Source organism: Oryctolagus cuniculus, chromosome 18 (genome assembly GCF_051225735.1).
Source record: "Oryctolagus cuniculus isolate XC-2025 breed Fujian yellow rabbit chromosome 18, ASM5122573v1, whole genome shotgun sequence".
Taxonomy (NCBI): domain Eukaryota; kingdom Metazoa; phylum Chordata; class Mammalia; order Lagomorpha; family Leporidae; genus Oryctolagus; species Oryctolagus cuniculus.
Genome location: NC_142884.1, coordinates 14,535,757 through 14,555,762, shown reverse-complemented (window position 1 = coordinate 14,555,762; position 20,006 = coordinate 14,535,757). Strand labels below are relative to the sequence as shown.

Here is a 20,006-nt window from a genome sequence, read left to right as displayed (position 1 = left end):
GCACAGCCACAGAGGGATGCACACCAATGAGCCCACTCTGTTCCAGACAAAACCAGGCAGACCTGGGGCTGGAGCTGGTCACAGGCCGTGACACACTGTGGGGAGGCCACCGCGATCCAGGACAGATGACACACCTGGCGGATGAGGCTGCTGCTCTCTGGCCAGTGGGCGCCTGACCTGACTCAGCTCCCAGCCCCTTCCCTGCTCGCCCTCTCCCACCCACACGAGTTGGCCGTCACTTCCGGGTCTTGCCCACTGCCTCCTACCCAGAACCCCGCCCCCTAGAGCTGCTGCACTGGCTCCCTGCAGTCTCCAGTGCCACCTCCTCTCCCTAGAACCCCTTCCTCCTTCCCAAAGGCTCCTCCACACCACCCCGCTCTCGCCATGTACTCACCACTTCCACCCCACCCCCCATCGCCAGGAGTAGCCTTCTAGTGGGCCAGAACCGCTCCTCTCAGCTCTGCACAGAGCTTCCTGACCTTTAAATCGGGTATTGGGACCGCACCGTGGTGCAGAGGGTTAAGCCGCCACCTGCAACCCCAGCAGTCCATGTGTGCCAGTTCGAGTCCCAGTTCCTCCACTTCCTATCCAGCTCCCTGTTACTGCGACTGGGAAAGCAGTAGATGTATATGATAGTCTAAGTGCTTGGGACTCTGCCACCCATGTGGGAGACCTGGATGGAGGTCCTGGCTCCTGGCTCCTGGCTCCTGGCTTCAGGTAAGCCCACACTCGGCCATTTTTCGCCATTTGGGGGGTAAACCATGGATAGAAGATTGGACAATCTCTGTCTCTCCCTCTGTCACTCAAATAAATTTTGAAAACTTGCATTCATTCAGAGAGTGTACTCAGAACAGCGCCGGAGGTGCTCGACAAGTAGATCTAAAAGGGATTGCACAGGGCCACAGGAGCACTGGGAACAGAATGTGCTCGGTGTTTACGGGATGCAAATGAGTGACGTGGACACAAGCGACAGAAGAGACCCCAGCTAGGCACCCAAAGACACGGAGACCCCAGTCCTCTTTCACCTTTAATAGCCCGCAGGTGGGCTTGGGCACAGGTGTCCTTAAATACTGCCCCGGCCCGGGGGCGAGGCGGGGTAGGGTGGGGCCGGGCCTGCCGGGGCGGGGGTGGGGGGTGGGGGGGTTAGGGGGTGGGGGGAGCCTCAGCTGCACTTGCAGGAGCGCACGATCATGTTGGACAGCTGCTCCACCTTGGGCTTGCGGCCCACGTAGTACACGATGGGCAGTGGCTCCAGCGCCTGTGGCACACAGCACGGCGCTGCCGACGCGCCCGGGTTGTGCTGGTTGTACAGGGCCAGGACCTGCGGGTGGCTCAGCGTCAGGGCCAAGGTCAGACCTCAGGGAGTGTGGGGAGGGGGACGCCCCCACAGCCCCCTCCCCACCCCATGCCCCAGCGCAGCCAGCCTCTCCCCACCTTTCTGGCTTTTCTTCCTCCATCTCTGTGTCTGCTGACTCTCGCCTGTGTGGTCTCTGCTTCTTTGTCCTGCCGCCTTCTCCCCCATTCTGTCTCCCCACTTCTCCCTGCCTCTCTCCCCTCCACCCATCCCTGTTCCTCCAGCTTTCTGGGTGTCCCTCTGTCCCCTCTGCTCAGGCCCTGGCTCTATGTCTCTCCCTCGCTCCTCCGTCCCCGTCTCCCCCTCCCCACTCTGCTTTCACCTCTTTCTCTCTCTCCTCTCCTGGGGCCCCAGCCCCCAACCCAGTGGGCCAGACCCACCTTGCTGTACTGGGTGTCCAGGCTCCAGATGTAGGGGCAGGGTCCCAGGCAGAAGTTGGCGTGGTAGCCCTTGGGCTCGTGGATCCACTTCCAGCCCAGGTCCTTGCGGAAGTCAATGTACAGCTGCCGCACACAGCAGTTCTTCTCTGTGGAGCTGCGGGCAGGCGCACACATCAGGAGCTGAGAGGGGCTGCCCCCGGGGGCTCTCCCCTCCCCCGCTGTGTGCGGCCTGAAGTTGCCCCCACTCCCTTCTCCCTGGCAAGCTCCGTGATGACAGCAGCGAGGACAAACAGTAACACACCGCGAACACCTACTAAGCACTTCCAGTAATCAAGTGCTGCCAATGTCACACAGCATTCCAAACAAGCCACCCTCTGGGAGGGGAAGCAGCCGTGCTGTGGCTTAGCGGGTTAAGCCGCCGCCTGCAGCACAAGCATCCTGGCTGCTCCACTTCCCATCCAGCTCCCTGCTGATGCGCCTGCAAGACCAGCAGAAGGCGGCTCAAGTACTTGGACCCCTGCCACCCACGTGGGAGACCCAGATGCAGCTCCTGGCTCCCATCTGGCCCAGCCGTGGCCGTTGTGGCCATCTGGAGAGTGATGGAAGACTTCTTTCTGCTCCACCTTTCAAATAAACACATCTTACTTTTAAAAAATGCAGCTGCCGCCGGTGCCGTGGCTCACTAGGCTAATCCTCCGCCTTGCGGCACCGGCACACCGGGTTCTAGTCCCGGTCGGCGCCCCGGATTCTGTCCCGGTTGCCCCTCTTCCAGGCCAGCTCTCTGCTGTGGCCCGGGAGTGCAGTGGAGGATGGCCCAAGTGCTTGGGCCCTGCACCCCATGGGAGACCAGGAAAAGCACCTGGCTCCTGGCTCCTGCCATCGGATCAGCGCGGTGCGCCAGCTGCAGCGCGCCGGCCGCGGCAGCCATTGGAGGGTAACCAACGGCAAAGGAAGACCTTTCTCTCTGTCTCTCTCTCTCACTGTCCACTCTGCCTGTGGAAAAAAAAAAAAAAAAAAGCAGCTGCCCATTCCCGATGTGTCCCTTTGTGCCAGAAGTGCCGACTGGGATCTGCTGGAGACAGAGTACAACCAAGACCACAGAGAATCCCTGCCTCCAGGACCACCTGCCGTAAGCTGTAAGGTCACGCCTGTGCTCCAAACATGGCTCTGCCTCGCTCAGGGCAAACAGCCGAGCTCTCACCCCACACCACAGGAGCTGCCGGGCCTGCCTGCCTCAGCTCCCTCTCCGGCCACCCTCACCACATTGCCACGGCAGCAGCACCTCTGTCCTCCCAGCACAGACCTGCCACCAGGCCACGGCACTTGCTGTTCCCGCTGCCTGGCTTGCTTTTCCCACACACACCCACTCCTGGCTCCATCAATTCATTCAACCTTGGCTCGAATGTCCTACCACTCGGATCCCTTAACCTCCACCAACAGTGCGTGGCATGCACAGGTGCTCAGTAAGCCGCAGATACACGGACGAACGTCCCGCCCTCCCAGAGCCCTGCACGGCCCTCCCATCCGCACTATCACGCTTGCGGCTGGGGTTCCCTCCAGTGCAACAAAGCACAGAACACTTGCCCAAATCTGAGGCGGGCACACCTTGCTGAAGGTGGGAGAGTTCTCAAGCTTGTGTTCACTGCTTCTCTGCACAAGCAAACCCTGCCTCAATCAGAACAGGAAGAGAGCTCCCGTACGTGCATCTGATGCAGCTCCTTCTTAGAGCCTGACACAGCTGCTCCTTCAGATGTCTGTCTCCTGCGAGGATGGGAACCTGTCTGGCCCACTGCTGTATTCCAGTGCCACGTCCTACGGCAGCTCAGCAAACGCTGCAGGCACTCGGTGACCGATGTACTATGGGGCTTTACATCCTATTTATCTGAAAGGCAGGCACGGGCCAGCACTGTGGCGCAGTGGCTTCAGTATAGGGGTGCTGGTTCGAGCCCTGGCTGTTCCACTTCGCCACCAGCTCCCTGCTGATGTGCCTGGGAAAGCAGTGGGAGATGAACCAAGTGCCTGGGCTCCTGTTTCCATGTGGGAGACCCGGATGGAGTTTCAGGCTCTTGGCTTTGTTGTGTCCCAGCTCTGGTTGCTATAGTCATTGGGGGAGTGAACCAGAGGATGGAAGATCTTATCTCTCCCTCTGCCTCTCGGCAACTCTTTTAAATAAATATGTAAATAAATCTCTAAAAAAGAGGGAGGGAGGGAGGGAAAGAGAGAGAAAAGGGGGGAGCGGCCGGCGCCGTGGCTCAATAGGCTAATCCTCCACCTTGCGGCGCCGGCACACCAGGTTCTAGTCCCGGTCGGGGCGCCGGATTCTGTCCCGGTTGCCCCTCTTCCAGGCCAGCTCTCTGCTATGGCCAGGGAGTGCAGTGGAGGATGGCCCAGGTGCTTGGGCCCTGCATCCCATGGGAGACCAGGAAAAGCACCTGGCTCCTGGCTCCTGCCATCGGATCAGCGCGGTGCGCCGGCTGCAGCGGCGGCCATTGGAGGGTGAACCAACGGCAAAGGAAGACCTTTCTCTCTCTGTCTCTCTCTCTCACTGTCCACTCTGCCTGTCAAAAAAATAAATAAATAAATAAATAAATAAAATTAAAAAAATAAAAAAATAAAAAAAAAAAGAAAAGGGGGGAGGGAGGTCCCATCTTCTGGTTCAGTCCTCACAGCGTGGTCTGGGCCAAGCAGAAGTCAGGAGTCAGGAACTCGATCTGGGCCTCCCAGGTGACTGGCAGGGTCCCAAACATGTGGGCTATCGTATCTTCTACTGCTTTCCCAGGCACATTAACAGTGAGCTAGATTGGAAGCAGAGTGGCCGGGACTCAAACTGGCGTTCACATGGGATGGGCATGTCCCAAGGGGCATCTTAACAGCAGCCTCTTAACCGTTGCACCAAATGCCTGCCACTATATTATGATTAAAAAAAAAAAAAAAACCAGCTGGAGAACAGTGGAGTCTGAGACTCCACCATTCTGGACTCAGGGTTTCTGTGCCAGGCTCCGCACAAGCTCCAAGCTCCCCTGGGGAGCTTTATGTGCCAGCCCAGGCAGCCAGGGCCGAGAGGGCCTGGGAGCCCAGTGACAGGGGGACTCGTGGGGAGCCGACGGCATTTTATATTTCACATCGGTGTCTTGCACAGGGAACACCATGCAAAGGGGCAGGCACAGGGCACTCCAAATCTGCTATGCACAGGACCGGCAGGAAGACTATTAAGTTGCTGTGAGTAGGGGTGGGCGTTGAAGCACAGTGGGTTAAGCCCCTGCTTGGGATGCCCAGGTCCCATAGCCCAGTGCCTGGGTTCAAGTCCCCACTACTGCGCTTCCAACACAGTGCCCTACTATGCACCTGGGAGGCTCCAGTGCTCGGGCTCGTGCCACCCATGGGGGAGACCCGGACTGAGTTCTGGCTTCAGCCTGGCGCAGTCCCACCTGTTGAAGGCACTGAAGGAGAGAACCAGCAGATGGAAGATCTGTCTCTCTGATTTTAAAATAAAGCAGTATATACACCCTTTTTTAAAATGGCAACAGTGACATTTTCCGTGTGACGACATCCTTCTGTATCTCCCACATTCTCAGTGGTGGGTGTTCCTGGCTTTTAGAATAAGAACAAACAAAAGAAAACATAGACTTCCTATGTTCCTGAAAAAAACAAAACCAAAAAGGCTTCCATTTGGGCAAAACAGAAAAGAACACGGTGACAGGCACGAGAGTCCTGCAGACTCTGTGAAAGAGGACACAGCCCGGACCCAAGTGAAGACGGCCTCTGGGTGGCCTCACTGGCCCTGGTCCATGTGCAGGGACTGTGCCCCGCCCCCCACGGGGTCTGCATCCACGGACTCAACCAACCACAGAGCAAGAACACTCAGGGGCAGCACTGGGCACGGTGGTTAAGACGCTGAGGAGACTGTCCACTTCCGGTATCAGTGGGCTGAGATCCAAGTTCTCATTCCAGCTTCCTGCTCCCGCACATACCGGGCGGCAGCGGCTGATGGACCAAGTACTTAGGCTCCCGCATGCTTCGGAGACTCAGAAGGGGCGCCCGGCTCCGGTCTGGCCCAGCCCAAGCCATTGCAGCCATTTGGGGATGGAACATCTCTCTCTGTCTCTCCCCCTCTGTCAGGCTATCAAAGAAAATAAACACTTCATTTGAAAGGCAGGGTGGCAGAGGAGTAGAGAAAGAATGATTTTCCATCCACTGGGTCACTCCTCAAATGGCCACAACGGCCAGGAGCTTCTTCAGGGTCTCCCACGTGGGCGCAGGGTCCCAGGCACTGGGTCATCTGCTGCGGCTTTCCTAAGCACACTACCAGGGAGTCAGATTGGAAGGAGAGCAGCCAAAACTATAAACAAACCTTAAAAAAAAAAAAAAATCACCCATGGGGCTGGTGCCGTGGCTTAGCAGGTTAAGCCACTGTCTCTGGCTCAGGCATCCCATATGGCTGCCGGTTCCAATCCCGGCTGCTCCACTTCCAATCCAGCACCCTGCTCGTGTGCCTGGGAAGGCATCCGAGGAGGCCTGGAGGAAGCTTCTGGCTTTTGTTGCCATCTGGGGAGCGACCCAGCGGACTCGAGGAAAATCTTAAAAACAAAGAAATGAAAAAACTACCCAAAGAGCCTGACCTGAATTTCGAGACCCCGCGAGCCAGGCCTTATTGTCTTTCCTTTGCAGATCGAAGGAAGCTGCTGTTTGCTCACGCACCCGGCCGGGCCGGCTTCTCCGCGGGCTCTGCTACCCCTGGGAGCCGGGGCCCCGTCTGTCCAACGTGGATGTGCAGGATGCGGCGGCCACGACGGGAACTTCTAGGGCCACACGAGGCCTGAGAGTCACGACCCCAGAAGGCGGAAGAGACCGGAGGCCCGGACTCTGCATCCGTCCAAGGAGCGGGGTCAGAGACCGAGACTTCGGGAGTCCAGGACGGGGCGGCGGTGCGCATGCTCCGGGAAAACGTTCAGGCCGCCGGCCTCCAGCCTGAGGGGGACGCACACGTGTTTGCCAGAGACGGCTTTCCTATCCAGGGCGGGGCGGCCACGGCTCTGACGGCCTGAGCCCTGGACCGTCCGTGACCCCTCTCCACGTCCGGGGTCCTCCACGGGGTCCCTGGGCAGCAGCAGCCAGGCGCGGACAGCTGGCGGGAGACCCTCAGCAGCGGCCGCCTTGACCCCGCCCCAGCTGACCCGGAAGTGCTCCCGGCACCCGTCAAGGACGTGGCCAGGCCTGTGGCCTCCAGGGCCCGTGATTCCACCACTTCGTCCTTGCTTGCAAGGCCCCTTCCCTCAGTCTGGCAGCCCCAGGGCACGCGCAGAGGCCTCCCGGGGCCCTCGGGCGTTGGAGACAGGGTCAGCACACCCGCGGAGCCCGTGGGCAGCTGAGCGAGCGTGAAAACCTCAGCCCACGCAGGCTCACGACACACAGGCCGACAGCAGCTCTGAGCTGAACGCCGGGTTCCGGGTGCGGACGCTGGCACAGACGCTCCCAGTCTGGCCCAAGCCAACCTCCGACACCCGGGAGTCCTGGAGCTCCCCGCAGGCCTCCCAGAGCTTCGCTTGGCGACGCTGGGGTGCGGGCGCTCTGCGCAGGCGCCGCCGCCCACGTGACCCTGTGCCCGCCCACTTCCTGCCCCGCGGAAGGTTCCAGAGCCCGGGGCGCCCGCGCGGGCTGGGCTGGGGGAGCGGGGGCTGCGGAGCCCGGCCGGAGCCGCGAGAGGGGCTCTGCGGGGTCCCGTCGGCGTCCAGGCGTCCCCGGCGGGCTCCTCCGTCCTCTGCTGGGACGTTTGGACGGAGAAAGAGCCGGCCGCGGGCTAGGCCTTGAGAGGGGCGGTGCCTCTCCTGGGCTCCTCCTAGAGTTCCCGGAGCCGCGCTTCTCCTTGTGAGACACCCACTCATCGGTATTGTCTGTATGCAGTTTGTTTGTGTAGATGTATATGTCTATTTATATAAAGCAGATATGTGTATATAATGTCCATTTTGTAGGTAATGTCTGTGTATGTATTTATGCATATATTTACATCTATTATATGCATCTATGAATACATAATCATGTTTATATAATGTATATTATATTTAATATTTGTTATAAAACATGCATATGTATATTGTTATGTAACATGACTATATTTGTTATATAACATGCATATATATACATATGATCTATGTTATATATCTTTTTTTTTGGACAGGCAGAGTGGACAGTGAGAGAGAGAGACAGAAAGGTCTTCCTTTGCCGTTGGTTCACCCTCCAATGGCCGCTGCAGCCGGCGCACTGCACTGATCTGAAGCCAGGAGGCAGGTGCTTCTCCTGGTCTCCCATGTGGGTGCAGGGCCCAAGCACTTGGGCCATCCTCCACTGCACTCCCTGGCCACAGCAGAGAGCTGGCCTGGAAGAGGGGCAACCGGGACAGAATCCGGCGCCCCAACCGGGACTAGAACCCGGGGTGCCGGCGCCGCAATATGTTATATATCTATTATGTAAAATGTCTATATACTTATAGTATATTTTATAATTATGTATTATATATATAATATATAATATCCACTTAGTAATGTAAGTGGATATATCTTTCTATATATTTATATAAATTGCCAACATGCAAATATTAATATTTCTGTATAGTTATAATGTCTTACATATGACTACATTTATTTTAAAGGTTTATTTTATTTTATTTGAAGGCAGTTACAGAGACAGAGAAGGACAGAGAAAGAGATCTTCCATCTGGTTGGTCACTCCCCAAATGGCCACAGTGCCTAGGGCTGGGCCAGGCCAGAGACAGGAGCTTCAACCAGGATTGCCATGTGGGTGCTGGGGACCAAACACTTAGGCCTCTTTCCCTGCTTTCCCAGACACTCAGCAGGGAGCTGCACAGGAACTGGAGCAGCTGGGACTGAATAGGCACCCATATGGGATGCAGGCATTGCAGGCGGCAGCTTTACCTGCAACACCCCAATGCCAGCTTGAGAGTATTTATGTATACTCATTTAGGGGCAAAGTAATTTTTGATACAAACTTTTTTCATAATACAGGGAAAATGTATATTATAAAAACTGTGATTAGATATGAAATCTTTTTGCACCAAAATAATTACAGGTTTTTAATGCCAATTCCAAATTAACTTTCTGGATTCCCTGGTACGTGTGGGGGGGGGGTATCCCCTGGATCGGGCTCCCAGGTCTGGATTCCGCAGCCTGCGTCCCCGTGGCCCAGAGCCCTGAGCAGGGCCAGGTCTGACTCCGGGCAGCGCCCTCGCCGCTGAGCTCCTGTTTTGCCTCCCAGAGTCCAGGGCACTCAGGACCGCAGCCCCTCACTCCCTGGGGGTCCTAGCCCAGGTGTGATTTCTGGTGCTGGAAGAGCCCTGGACAAGGGGCGAGGTCCAGCCGGGGACGCCATGAAAGAAAGCCCGGACAGCACCACAGATTCTCCCGGGGGAGGGGTGGGCTGCGACTCCCCGCTGGGCCCTCACATTCTAAGTGAACTCCAGGGACCTGGGCCCCAGCTGACTGGGCTGTGAAGTCCCCGCGCTCCAGCTCCAAGACGCCCTTCCCACGTCCCAGCTCGCCAGGCGCCAGGCCTTCCAGGACCCCACGTTCCACCCTCCCATGCAGCCTCCCGCCACGCGCAGCCAGCACACGAGGCCCAGCCTGCCGCCTGCCAGGCCCCGCACTCCCTGACTGAGCCCGCATCCTGCCCTGGGCAGTCAGCATCCCCACTTCCTCCACACCCAGCCAGGGCTCCCATTTCAGCCCAGGTCCCAGCCCTGGGAGCCTAATGTCCCAACGCCAGGGCCAGCACTGGGGGCTCCGATCTGCCCGGGGTGTGGGAACCCAAAACGCACAGTCTCCTCCCTCTAGGCTCCCAGCAGGCAGCCTCCTCGACTCCAGCGGCCTTGCTCCCAGTCACAGACGCTCACCCAGCATTCTAGAACTCCAGCCCCAGACACTCAGAAGCCCCCAGCAAGGCAGCCTTGCCACACCGCATTCCAGTTCCCGTGCCCACATCCTGACAGCCTCCGACTGCTGCACTGCACCAGGAAGGGGCCCGGGCCCCACGTTCTAGGCCTCCCAGGTCCCAACCCAGCTGCCAGGTTCCGACCCTCAGGCTAAAGAGAAGCCCAGCTGAGTGTGGCTCAGCCAGGGGCGCAGCCCGGAGGGCCACAGTCAGAGACCACCATGTTCACCTGAAGCAGTAGTTGGTGTCCAGGGCTCGGCGGTGCCGGGAACTGTGTAGATGTTGAGCCCGTTCCAGAGGGGTGGCCATGAGGAGCAGGAAGGGTCGGTTCATGCTGTGAATGGTGGCCAGGTCACCTCGACGGCCGGAACTGATCCCTGTTTGGATGGGGGCTCTTAGATGGATGCCTAGTGGCACTGGGCAGGTTGGGGAGGGGGACACACACACGAGCACACATAGGCACAGAGAGATCACATCTGGGGATGGACTGGGCCAAGGTCGAGAACTCACCGTTGATGTCCACTTGGAGGACATTATCTTTGTTGTCACAGGAACAGTGGGCGCTGAGGCGGAAGCCCTCTATTTCCTCTGTGGGAGTGGGGAGAGGGAAGGCAGTCTGAGTGGGAGGCTCAGCCAGACCCTGGAGGAAGGGGAAGGAAGGAGCAAACTCCAGGGGGCTCCTCCTGCCTGGGACAGCCCTCCCCTCCCCCTCCCACCACCCCCACCATTGTGCTCAGCTCTTTGATTTGCCAGCAGTGTCCCCTTCGAGTCTCAGCCTACGTCACCTCCTCAGAGAGGCCCTGCAGGATGCACACCCTCCCGGACCATGACATCACCTTGTTTTCTCCATAGCATGTGACCTCTTTCATTGGTGTTTGGCTATTTATTTCTCTCAGTAGAAAGGATACTTCAGATAGAGACCCTTATTTTTTTTTTCCCAGTTGGGCCTGGCCCACAGACTCAAAAAAAGAAATACCTGGGAGCTGGTGGTGGTGTGCAGCAGGTTAAGCTACCGACGGCAATGCTGGCATCCCAATCACCAGTTTCGGTACCAGCTACTAGACTTGTTTTTGTTTTACTACTAATTTATTTGAAAGACAGAGGTACAGAAAAGAAAAGGGGGAGATACACAGATCTTCCATCTGCTGGTTCTTTCCTCAGATGGCCACAGTGGCCAGCACCGAGGCTGAAGCGAGGAGCGTCACTGGGCTCTCCCCCGTTGGTGCATTGTCCCTGCTTTCAGGGGCACATAAGCAGGGAGCAGGATCAGAAGTGGAGCAGCGGGAATGAAACAGGTGCCCAACTGGGATGCCAGCATGACAGGCAGCAGCTTAACCCACTCCACCATAGTACCACCCACCTGTACTTCCACTCCGGCCAGCTCCCTGTTATCTGCCTGGGAAAGCAGCAGAAGATGGCCTAAGTGCTTGGGGCCCTGCCACCCATGTGGAGACCCTGATGGAGTTCCAAGGTCCTGGCTGAACTTGGCTCAGCCAGTCATTGCAGCCATTTCAGGGGAGAACAAGCAGGTGGAAGATCTCTCTCCCTCGCTCTTGTCTCTCTCTCCCAGTCTCTCTGTAAGTCTGGCTTTTATAAACAAATCTTTAAACAAAGAAACAAGCATCTTAGGAATATTTGGGAGTGACCCAGCAGATGGACATCTCTCCATCCCCAGTACTCATCTGTAAAAAAACAAAGCCCACAGGTACTGGGTGCCCTGACCTAACCCCTCCCTGTGTGCTGTCCCTGTAATCCCCCCCCCCCCACTGTCCATCTGACTGGCCTAGCAGCTGACATAGAGAAAGGACGAGACCTGCCCTCGGTCACACAGGTGGCCAAGGCTGGGAGACAAAGCTCAGCCTGGGGCTTTCCCGAGGGCACATGTGGGATAAAGGCGACTGGAATGACTGAGTGATGGTTTCTAAGCTCCTCCTGCCTGCGGGCCCTGGGCTGTGTGCTTGCACAGAGAGCGACGCAGACACTGGAGATCCTGCCAGGTGCCCTCTCTGGCCCAGGGCGCCCTCACTGCACCTGGCCTAACGAATTCTCCTGTGAGTCTCCACACAATCGCCCTCCTCCAGGGAGCCCTCCTGGCCCCCAGATGAGCTTGGGTGCCTGCTCTGGGCCCACACAGCAATGGGGGCTTCCCCACCCTCACCCCAACCCCTCTGCCTTTGCCTCCCCATTCACAGCCTTGGTCCTTCCAGGTCACTGCTGCCTGCCGGGGCTTTGGCAGGAACTGCTAAGTGCAGAGGGAAGTGGACCCCAGGAGGGCAGGACCCAGGGCTGTCCTGCTCCCCACTGTGTCCCCCACGCCTCCCACACAGGGCGGGGCCCAGGACAGGAGCCTGAGGGGAGTCCTGGGATGCGTGCATGACTAGGAGGGACCCCTGGGCACTGTGGACTCAGCGAGGGAGAGGAGTGGCCCAGTCCTTTCCTGGGCAGATGCACTGTGCCCGGCTCTGCCTGCTCTCAGGGCCTTTGCACAGGCTGCTCCCTGCCCAGAACACGCGGCCCCTCACTGCTTCCTTCCAGATTTTACTCAGCCCTCCAACATCAGCTCAGAAACGTCCTCCTCCAGGAAGCCCTCCCTGAACCTAGGCTGGGCCAGACACTCCCTTTGGGCTCCTCATCCCAGCATGGCCACTCTGGGTCATCACTGCACAGCTAACCACCACCCCCCCCCACCCAGATGATGATGAGCTCAGTGCAGGCCAGGACCAGGCTGTCCTGGTCAGGCTTGTTGTCCCCTGCATCACCTGTCACAGGGCAGGGCAGAAGGCAGGTGCTCAGGACATGGGTGAACCACGAGCAGATCCCTCACTCATCTCCCAGCTCTGAGTGCCTCTGACAGCAACAGGGGGTGGGGGCAGAACCCAGGAGAAGCAGGGGTGGGGCAGACCCGCCATCTTCACCTCCGTGGCTCAGCCACTGCCTCACAACTCCAGTGACATCGAAGGACAACCACTCTGCTGTGTTGCTTGGGGCCAGCAGCCGGTTGCTGAGGTAGCGCCAGGAATCGTTGCTGTATTTCTGGAGGACAAAGCACGGGGGAGAGAGAAGCTGGAGATGCTGCCAGCGCCTCCCACACAAGGACCACACCGCCACCCCTGCTCCCCAGGTGGCTTCCAGACCTGGCCCCTTAGACACCCACTGGGACCTGTGGGCTCCACCTCTAACAGCACCCTGGAGAGGAGTGGCCAAGGCTCCTAGAGGCTGCCTGTCCCAGTGTAATTCCCTGAGGGGTTGGGGGAGGGGTGCTATTCCCCTTGGAGGCCTGAGGTCTGACCAGAGGCTGGCCCCTCCCCACCTGCACAGCCCGCAAGACCAAGCCTGTGGTGCCAGCACCTGGCTGTGCTGAGTGTTCAGTCGGCAGATGTGACAGCCTGGTTCTGAGCTGAAGGCTTAGTCAGGTGTCATTCTGTGCTCCAGTGTTTGATAAAGCCCAGGAAGGCCAGCTATGGGCCTGAGCAGTCCCAGGAGACTCAAGTCTACAAATCCAGGAGTCTGGGGCTGGCATGTTGGCACCATGTGCTATGCCACAACCTGGGATTCTGGCATCCCATAGGAGCATCATTTTGAGTCCAGGCTGCTCCACTTCTGATCCAGCTCCCTGCTATTACACCTAGAAAGGCTGCAAAGGATGGTCCTAGCTGGGCCCCTGCCACTCACATGGGAGACCTGGATGTAATTCCAGGCTCCTGTATTCTGTCTGGCCTAGCCGTGGCCATTGTGGCCATTTTAGGAGGAAACCAGTTCAATGGATCTATCATTCTGCTTTTTTTTTTTAATTAGTTTATTTAAAAGGTAGAGTTACATAGAGCAAGAGAGACATACAGCGATATCCTCCATCTGCTGGTTCACTCCTGAAATGGTTGCAACCGCCAGAGCTGGGACAGTCTGAATCCAGGAGCCTCCTCCCACTCTCCCAGGTATTCCCATCCTCCAGTGTTGTTCCAAGTACACCAGGAAGGAGCTGGATGGGAAGTGGACCCTTCAGGACTGGATCGGTGCCCATGTGGGATGCCAGCGTCACAGGCATTGGTTTTAAGTTCTGTACCATGACACCAGCCCCAGTGAATCAATTTTTTTTTTTAATATAACAGTTTAAAATAAGAAAACCAGGTGTGTGACCTATGGCAAGGAAAGAAACAACCTCCTGTGTCAGACAGCACCCTCCAGGGGCCATAGCAAGAAGCTGAAGTCTTCAGACTCCAAGAAGCAAACACAAGGCCAAGTCTCACTGTAAGGCTCTAACACCCATGGTCCTGCGAGTGTAACACTGCAGATGGCAAAGACTCTGGGACAGTGATCTAGGAACTGCAGCCCTTCCAGAAGGGCAGATAACTGCCTGGAGACTCCGCCGTGTAGAGCGGTGCCGTGCAAAGACCTCGGAATCTTCACAATCGTTGTGCAGACAGCAGCTGCTGGGCAGTTACTTAGCTTAGAGGCTGAGGGGCCTGCTTTCCCATGGCGGGGTGCCTGGGTTGGATACCTGGCTCTATGTCCTGACTCCAGCTTCCTGCTCATGCTGACCTGGGGAGGTGGAGGGTGATGGCTCAAGTACCTGGGCCCCTGCCTCCCACGTGGGAGACCTGGACTGAGTTTTCAGCTGCCTTTTTTGTCCTGGCACAGCCCTGGCCATGGTAGGCATTTGGGGAGTGAACCAGCAGGTGGGAACTCAACCTGTCTGTCTCTCAAATACATAAATAAAAAATAAAAAGAGGAATTCAGGCTGGAGTTGTGGTGCAGTGGGTTAAGCTACAGCCTGTAATGCCAGTATCCCATCTGAGACTTGTTCAAACCCTGGCTGCTCCACTTCTGATCTAGCACCCTGCTAATGTGCCTGGGAAAGCATCAGAAGATGGCCCAAGTATCTGGACCCTGCCTCCCACATAGGAAACTGGGATGGAGTTCCACGCTCCCCAGCCTAGTCGTTTTGGCCATGTGGGGCAGGAACTAGCAGATGGAAGATCTCTCTATCCTGACTATCTATATCTCTCACACTTTCTGTAACTCTGCCTTTCATATAGTTAATCTTAAAAAGAAAACCCTCAAAGAAAATGAATGACAGAGGCTGGCGCTGTGGCGTAGCAGGTAAAGCCTCCGCCTGTGGTGCCAGCATCCCGTATGGGCGCCGGTTTGAGTCCCAGCTGCAGCACTTCCGATCCAGCTCTCTGCTATGGCCTGGGAAAGCAGTGGAAGATGGCTCAAGTGCTTGGGCCCCTGCACCCTTCTCCTTCTGGGAGACCCAGAAGAAGCTCCTGATTCCTGATTGGCACAGTTCCGGCCGTTGTAGTCAACTGGGGAGTGAACTAGCAGATAGAAGATCTCTCTCTCTCTCTCTCTCTCTCTGCCACTCCTTCTCTCTATGTATAACTCTGAATTTCAAATAAATAAATAAATCTTTAAAAAAAAAAGAAAATGACAAAGTAGCAGCTACTACCCACATTACTATAAGTACTGGAAATATTTAATGTTAATCAGTTTCAATTTTAATCAAGTTAAATGTGACTGGCAGCCACCGTACTGGACAGAACACTTCTGGAGCCTCATCCTGTCCAGAGATTCCAACTTCCAAGAGTCCTCACTTCTTCAGGACCCAGCTCCTAAGACCCCAGCCTTCCAAGCATTTGAAAACCCTGGCAGAGTGCGAAGTTCAACAGAGGCCCAGGAGTCCCCGGTCTGTGCTCCTCCCCCTCCCAGGGCCGTCTATGAGGACCTGCGGCCAGCAGCCTTCCACCCCACCTGGCCACAGCTCAGGCTCCCTCCTCACCTGGTACAGCTCCACGTGCTGCTCCTGCTGTAACTTGAGCCTCTGCAGGCGCAGCTCTGCCCTGGACAGCAACACGGGCTCGGGCACTGCTTCCCGGAGCTCTGACGTGTTAAACAGCATATAGACGCTATGCCGGCTTTCTTTGTATTTTTTGTAGATTTCTAGTTGGGAAGAGCAGACAGAAGTCAGGGCTTTGGCAGGGGTAGAAGGAGCAGGGGCACCCCCAGTCTGAAGGCCAGGGCCCAGAGCTGCAGCCCGGGTTGGAGTTGGACTCTGACACTTGTCAGCTGTGTGACCTTGGGGCCCAGGGTCCCTTTGGGTGGGCTTCCTGCCATGCACCATGGGTCCTGACCACTCTGTCTACCTGAGGCCTCCATCTGCCCCCCCAGGGAGTGGCCGTGTGGCTCCCTTGTCCCAGGCCCCCAGCTCAGATGCGGATTGCACTGCAAGAGGAAGGGTCATGGGGAGAGCCTGGGGTCAGGAAGAGCCCCTGCTGCCTCTGTGCTGTGTGACCTGGGGCACTCACTCCCCCCTGACCCTGAGGCTCTGTCCCTCTGAACCTCAACAGCAGTGTCCAGCTCTGTGCCTTCCACTCAGGGGCTCCTGACTGCGGCCCTGGGGAACCCTGGAGGGGAGGAGTCCTCCCGCTGAGCCAGATCCTCATCTGTAAGAGCAGAAACTACTGCAGGACCAGGTGGGAGACAGAGACCACCCAGAGGAAGCCCTGACAGAGCGGGCGCACAGCCAATCAGGATTGGGGAGGGCGGGCACACGGGCTACACCTGCCACTCAGTCACCAGCCTGCTGAGCCTTGTTTTGGGGCCAGCATTGTGGCACAGTGGGTAAAGACACTCACACTGGTTCAAGTCCCCGCTGCTTCACTTCAGATCTTGCTCCCTGCTGAGGAGCCTGGGAAAACAGTAGCAGGTGACTCAAGTCCTTGGGTCCCTGCACCCACATGCGAGTCTCCTGGCGGGAAACTGTCCCAGCTCTAGCCCTTGTGGCCATTTGGAGAGTGAATTAGCAGATGGAAGATTTCTTTCTCTCTCTCTCTCTCCTCTTTCAAATAAATAAATCTTTAAAAAAAAAAAATGTACTGTAGGCCAGAGGCTGTTCAAAGTACTTTACAAAAAAGACATCTACACCTCACAACAAGCTCCTGAGGAAGGCACCATAATTCTATCCATTTAACAGATGGAGAAACAGGCACACAGAGATCCATGTGCCCCAAGGTCACACAGCTAGGAAGTTGCAGAGTGGGGTTCAAACAGCCAGCCTGGTCCCAGAGAGGGCAGCGCCTTAACCCCTCAGCTGTGTGGCCTCCCTGCTAAGGGGAGGCTGTTGGTGGTTTTGTGAACTTGTGAACTGCCTCCTCCCCTACCTGGTGAGAGGTGAGGTTCATTCTATGTCTGAGTGGCTACAGGGGCAGAAGGCACTAAGAGCATTCCTAGTCTGGGTATCATTTGGGATTGGAGGTGAAGGGGCAGGCCATGCAGTGGGTCACCTGCTCTGGGACCCCTAGAGTGATTTTGTGAAACAGAGGGAGCCACTTCCCTTGCTCCCCCCTCCACCCCCAAATAAGCCTGCTCTTGGCCAGCTGTTACTCAGCAAACCCCAGGAGAAGGGCAGAGCGAGGCTGGGGTGAGGGATAGGAAGTGAGAAGTCCAGGCAGGGCTGGAGGGTGCCGGGAGGGGGCTGAGGGAGAGAGACGGACAGGGGAAGAAGGCTCACACAGGAATAGGAGGGCCACGATGGACACACCCGCGGAGACACGCGAGTTTAGGGAAGAGGACGTGGCCTCCTCAGGAGAAACTCAGTGAACTAATTCACACCGCGGGCGAAGGAGAAAGCGGAAGCGAGGCCAGATGGACCAGTGGGTGGGGAAGGGGCGCCTTTGGACTACAGCTGCACATCAGGCGCGGGCGCGAGCCAGGGACCCCCAAGCCCACCGCACAGGACATAAAGTGAAACCTGGGGATTCACCCCAAGTCCCCAGGCCACGAGGCAGCCTGGGTCCCCGCGTGGGCGCCGACGGGGCGGGCCCACAGGCACCCCTCCCACAGCTGGGGGGAGAGGGGCGGGACGCGCCGCTGTCGCGAGGGCGGAGACAGACCTGCCTCGTCTCGCCCCAGGCTCCGCGCGCGATCCCCGCCCCCGGGCCACGGGAAGGAAAGGGAAGGGAGGAGGGGTGGCGGCCGGACGCTGGGGTTTCCCCAGCCTCCCCGGAGGAACTGCAACTCCGGGGTCCGCAGTGCCGGCCTTCAGCCCTGCGGGGTCCTCCTTCCTCTTCGGGAAAAGCGAGCTCCTCCCCGCCGCGCGTGGCACCCATGTGGGGCAGCCTCACCCCCACCTGCTCACTTTTTTCACCTGGGCCTCGCACGGGCGCCCCCGCCCAGACCTCCCCCCAACCGCTCCACTCCTCGTCCGGCCCGTCCCATCCCACAGCGAGCGGGTTTCGCGGCTCAGCGCCCAGAGCACCGCCACCTCCCCTCTGCCCCATCCCAACACACCTTTCCCACGCCCCTCCCCTCTCCGGAAGCCCCTTCCCCGACCCAGGAGTCCTGGTTCCTGGGATTCCCTGCTCTGTGCCTTCACTCCGGCTGCAAGCACGCGCGACCCTCTGCACACACCCTGGGCTCGCGCTCCGGGTCTCCGCTCCTCTCCCGTCAGCCTCCTCCTCCCACCGCCGGCCTCGCGTCCCATGCCCGCACCCATCACGCAGACCACCGCCTCTTTGCCACGATCCCTGCAGTCCCGCGTGTCCTGTGCGCCCTGGAAGCAGGTCCACGCTCCTGGCACTTTGCTGCTGTTCGCTTTTGCTCCTTCCGTCTTTCTGTTTCGTGACCCCCAATTCTGCCCAGCTTTCTCATTGGCTCCCTTTCCCACAGACAGGGGCTCAGTCTCTCCCCGCAGAGCACCCCTCTCTGCAGCTCCCACCACGCGACCCCCGCATTCCACGGGCCCTGCGGAGGGAACGGCTTCTACCCCATTGCCTGTGTCCCCCGGGACCTCCCTCGACCCCGCGGGTCCCGTGCACTTGGCGCACTGTTCCAGGACCAGTCCCTGAGGGTCGGGGAGCTCAGCGCCCTGGTCTTTAGGACACGCCCTCCCCCACGTTCCCTGTGCACCCAGGGGTCCCCTTCCTCCCGCTGTGTCCTCCGCGGGTAATTTCCTCCCTGACCCCTGCGCTCCGGCGCCCCCTGGGGGCCCCCTCCCGGGTCCCCGTCCCTCGGAGCTCACTGTTGTTGCTGTCCACCATTAGCACGCGGGTGACCTCCTTGGCGTAGTAGTCGGCCTCGGGCTCCGGCTCCGGCTCGGCGCTCTCCCCGGCCACCCGGTCGCGGGTGCTGTTGTACAGGGCGAGCACGGCCTCGGGAAGCGGACCGGGCGGCACCTCCCCCTGGCTCGGGGGACTGGCGAGCCGCAGTTTGGACAGGATCTGGCCGCGGATGGCCTCGATGCGCTTCCGCTTCACCAGCTCCATGTCGATGGTCTTGCAGGTGGACAGTCCCGCGGCCGGCCGGCCGGGCGTCAACACTAGGAGCCACAGCAGCGGCAGCAGCAGCAGCGGCAGAAGCAGCCGTAGCCCGGAGGGCGGCATGGGGGAGGCGGCGCACCCCGGCACTGCCGAGAGCGCGAACAGGGCTGGGGTGGGATGGGGAGGCCCCGCCCCTGAAGGGGCTGAGGGTCTCCCGGGGTAAGGGAGGAGGGTCTCAGGCAAAAGTTGAGGCCCTCAGGAAGACAGAAGCAGGGGTGGAGGGGAGGCTGTGGCCAGGGTGTCTCGGTATCCCACGAAAGAAACGGAGACAGGCGAGTTCTACTACCAGAAGGTGGGTGGTCTTGAGTAGGGGAGCTGGAGCAGGGCTGAGACCCGTCCCCAGAGGAGGGAAGGTCCTAGGATGCTCGGGGTTCAGGAGACGGGCAGAAGGTGAGCCTGAGGCTGGGGCAAAGCCTTCGCGGGAGAAAGGGTCCGAGGCTCGGAGGGCTGGTCCGGAACGGGGGTCGCTGTGTAGGAGGCAGCGAGGGAGCAAGCGTCCGAGGCGGTGAGGAAAGGGGCGGCCTGGGGTCCCCAAGTCCTGCCTCCCCCTGGGCCAGCGCCGCGCCAAGCGGTCCCCGAGCCTCCGGCTCCCAGCCGCAGCGGAAAAGTCTCAAAACTTTTTTCCTCTTCTCCCAACCAGCTCGTCCCTCCTCCCGCTCCTCCTCCCCCTCCTCCCCGCAGTGGCGGCGGCGGCGGCGGCGGCGGGGGCGGCTCTTCTCAGACTGTGGCCTCGGGCTGCTCCTCGGCGGCTCCTTCCTCCGCTCAGCTGCGCTCGGGGCCCAGGCTCTGCCCGCGGGCAGCTCCGAGCCGGGGGGGTGCCCCGGAGGGGGCGTCCCCCCTGCCCCCGGTCGGGGGCCTCGCTGTCTGGCGGATCCGCGGCGGGAGGAGGGAGGGGGACGGACCGGGGCGCGAAGGGCGGCGTCGGCGGGGACCGGCCAGGGCGGCGGGGGGTTTTGAAGCCGCCCCGGCCCCACCCAGGAAGCGCGTGGGGCGGGGGAAGCCTCCAGGGGGCAGGGC

At 58.9% G+C, this 20,006-nt stretch overlaps 1 protein-coding gene across 1 annotated transcript; it reads right to left on the bottom strand.

Annotated features, from left to right (window-relative positions):
• Window positions 1–826: 826 nt before the first annotated feature.
• Window positions 827–19,912, bottom strand: TGFB1 (transforming growth factor beta-1 proprotein). Its single transcript, XM_070062176.2, has 7 exons — window positions 18,692–19,912; window positions 15,452–15,612; window positions 12,591–12,708; window positions 10,186–10,263; window positions 9,905–10,052; window positions 1,735–1,888; window positions 827–1,321 (listed from the first exon to the last, which is right to left on the bottom strand). Exons 1-7 carry the CDS (start codon window positions 19,050–19,052, stop codon window positions 1,163–1,165), a joined length of 1,179 nt encoding a protein of 392 aa, XP_069918277.1. The 5' UTR covers window positions 19,053–19,912; the 3' UTR covers window positions 827–1,162.
• Between the last annotated feature and the right edge of the window lie 94 nt (window positions 19,913–20,006).

What these genes read in the sequence shown, in the direction of transcription:
- TGFB1 (XM_070062176.2), bottom strand. Translation starts at nt 19,052, where the DNA reads ATGCCGCCCTCCGGGCTACGGCTGCTTCTGCCGCTGCTGCTGCTGCCG. An exon ending in AGCACGTGGAGCTGTACCAG is followed by an intron (nt 12,709 to 15,451) that starts GTGAGGAGGGAG and finishes TTTGTCCTCCAG; the next exon opens with AAATACAGCAACGATTCCTG. An exon ending in GCAGTGGCTGAGCCACGGAG is followed by an intron (nt 10,264 to 12,590) that starts GTGAAGATGGCG and finishes CCACTCCCACAG; the next exon opens with AGGAAATAGAGGGCTTCCGC.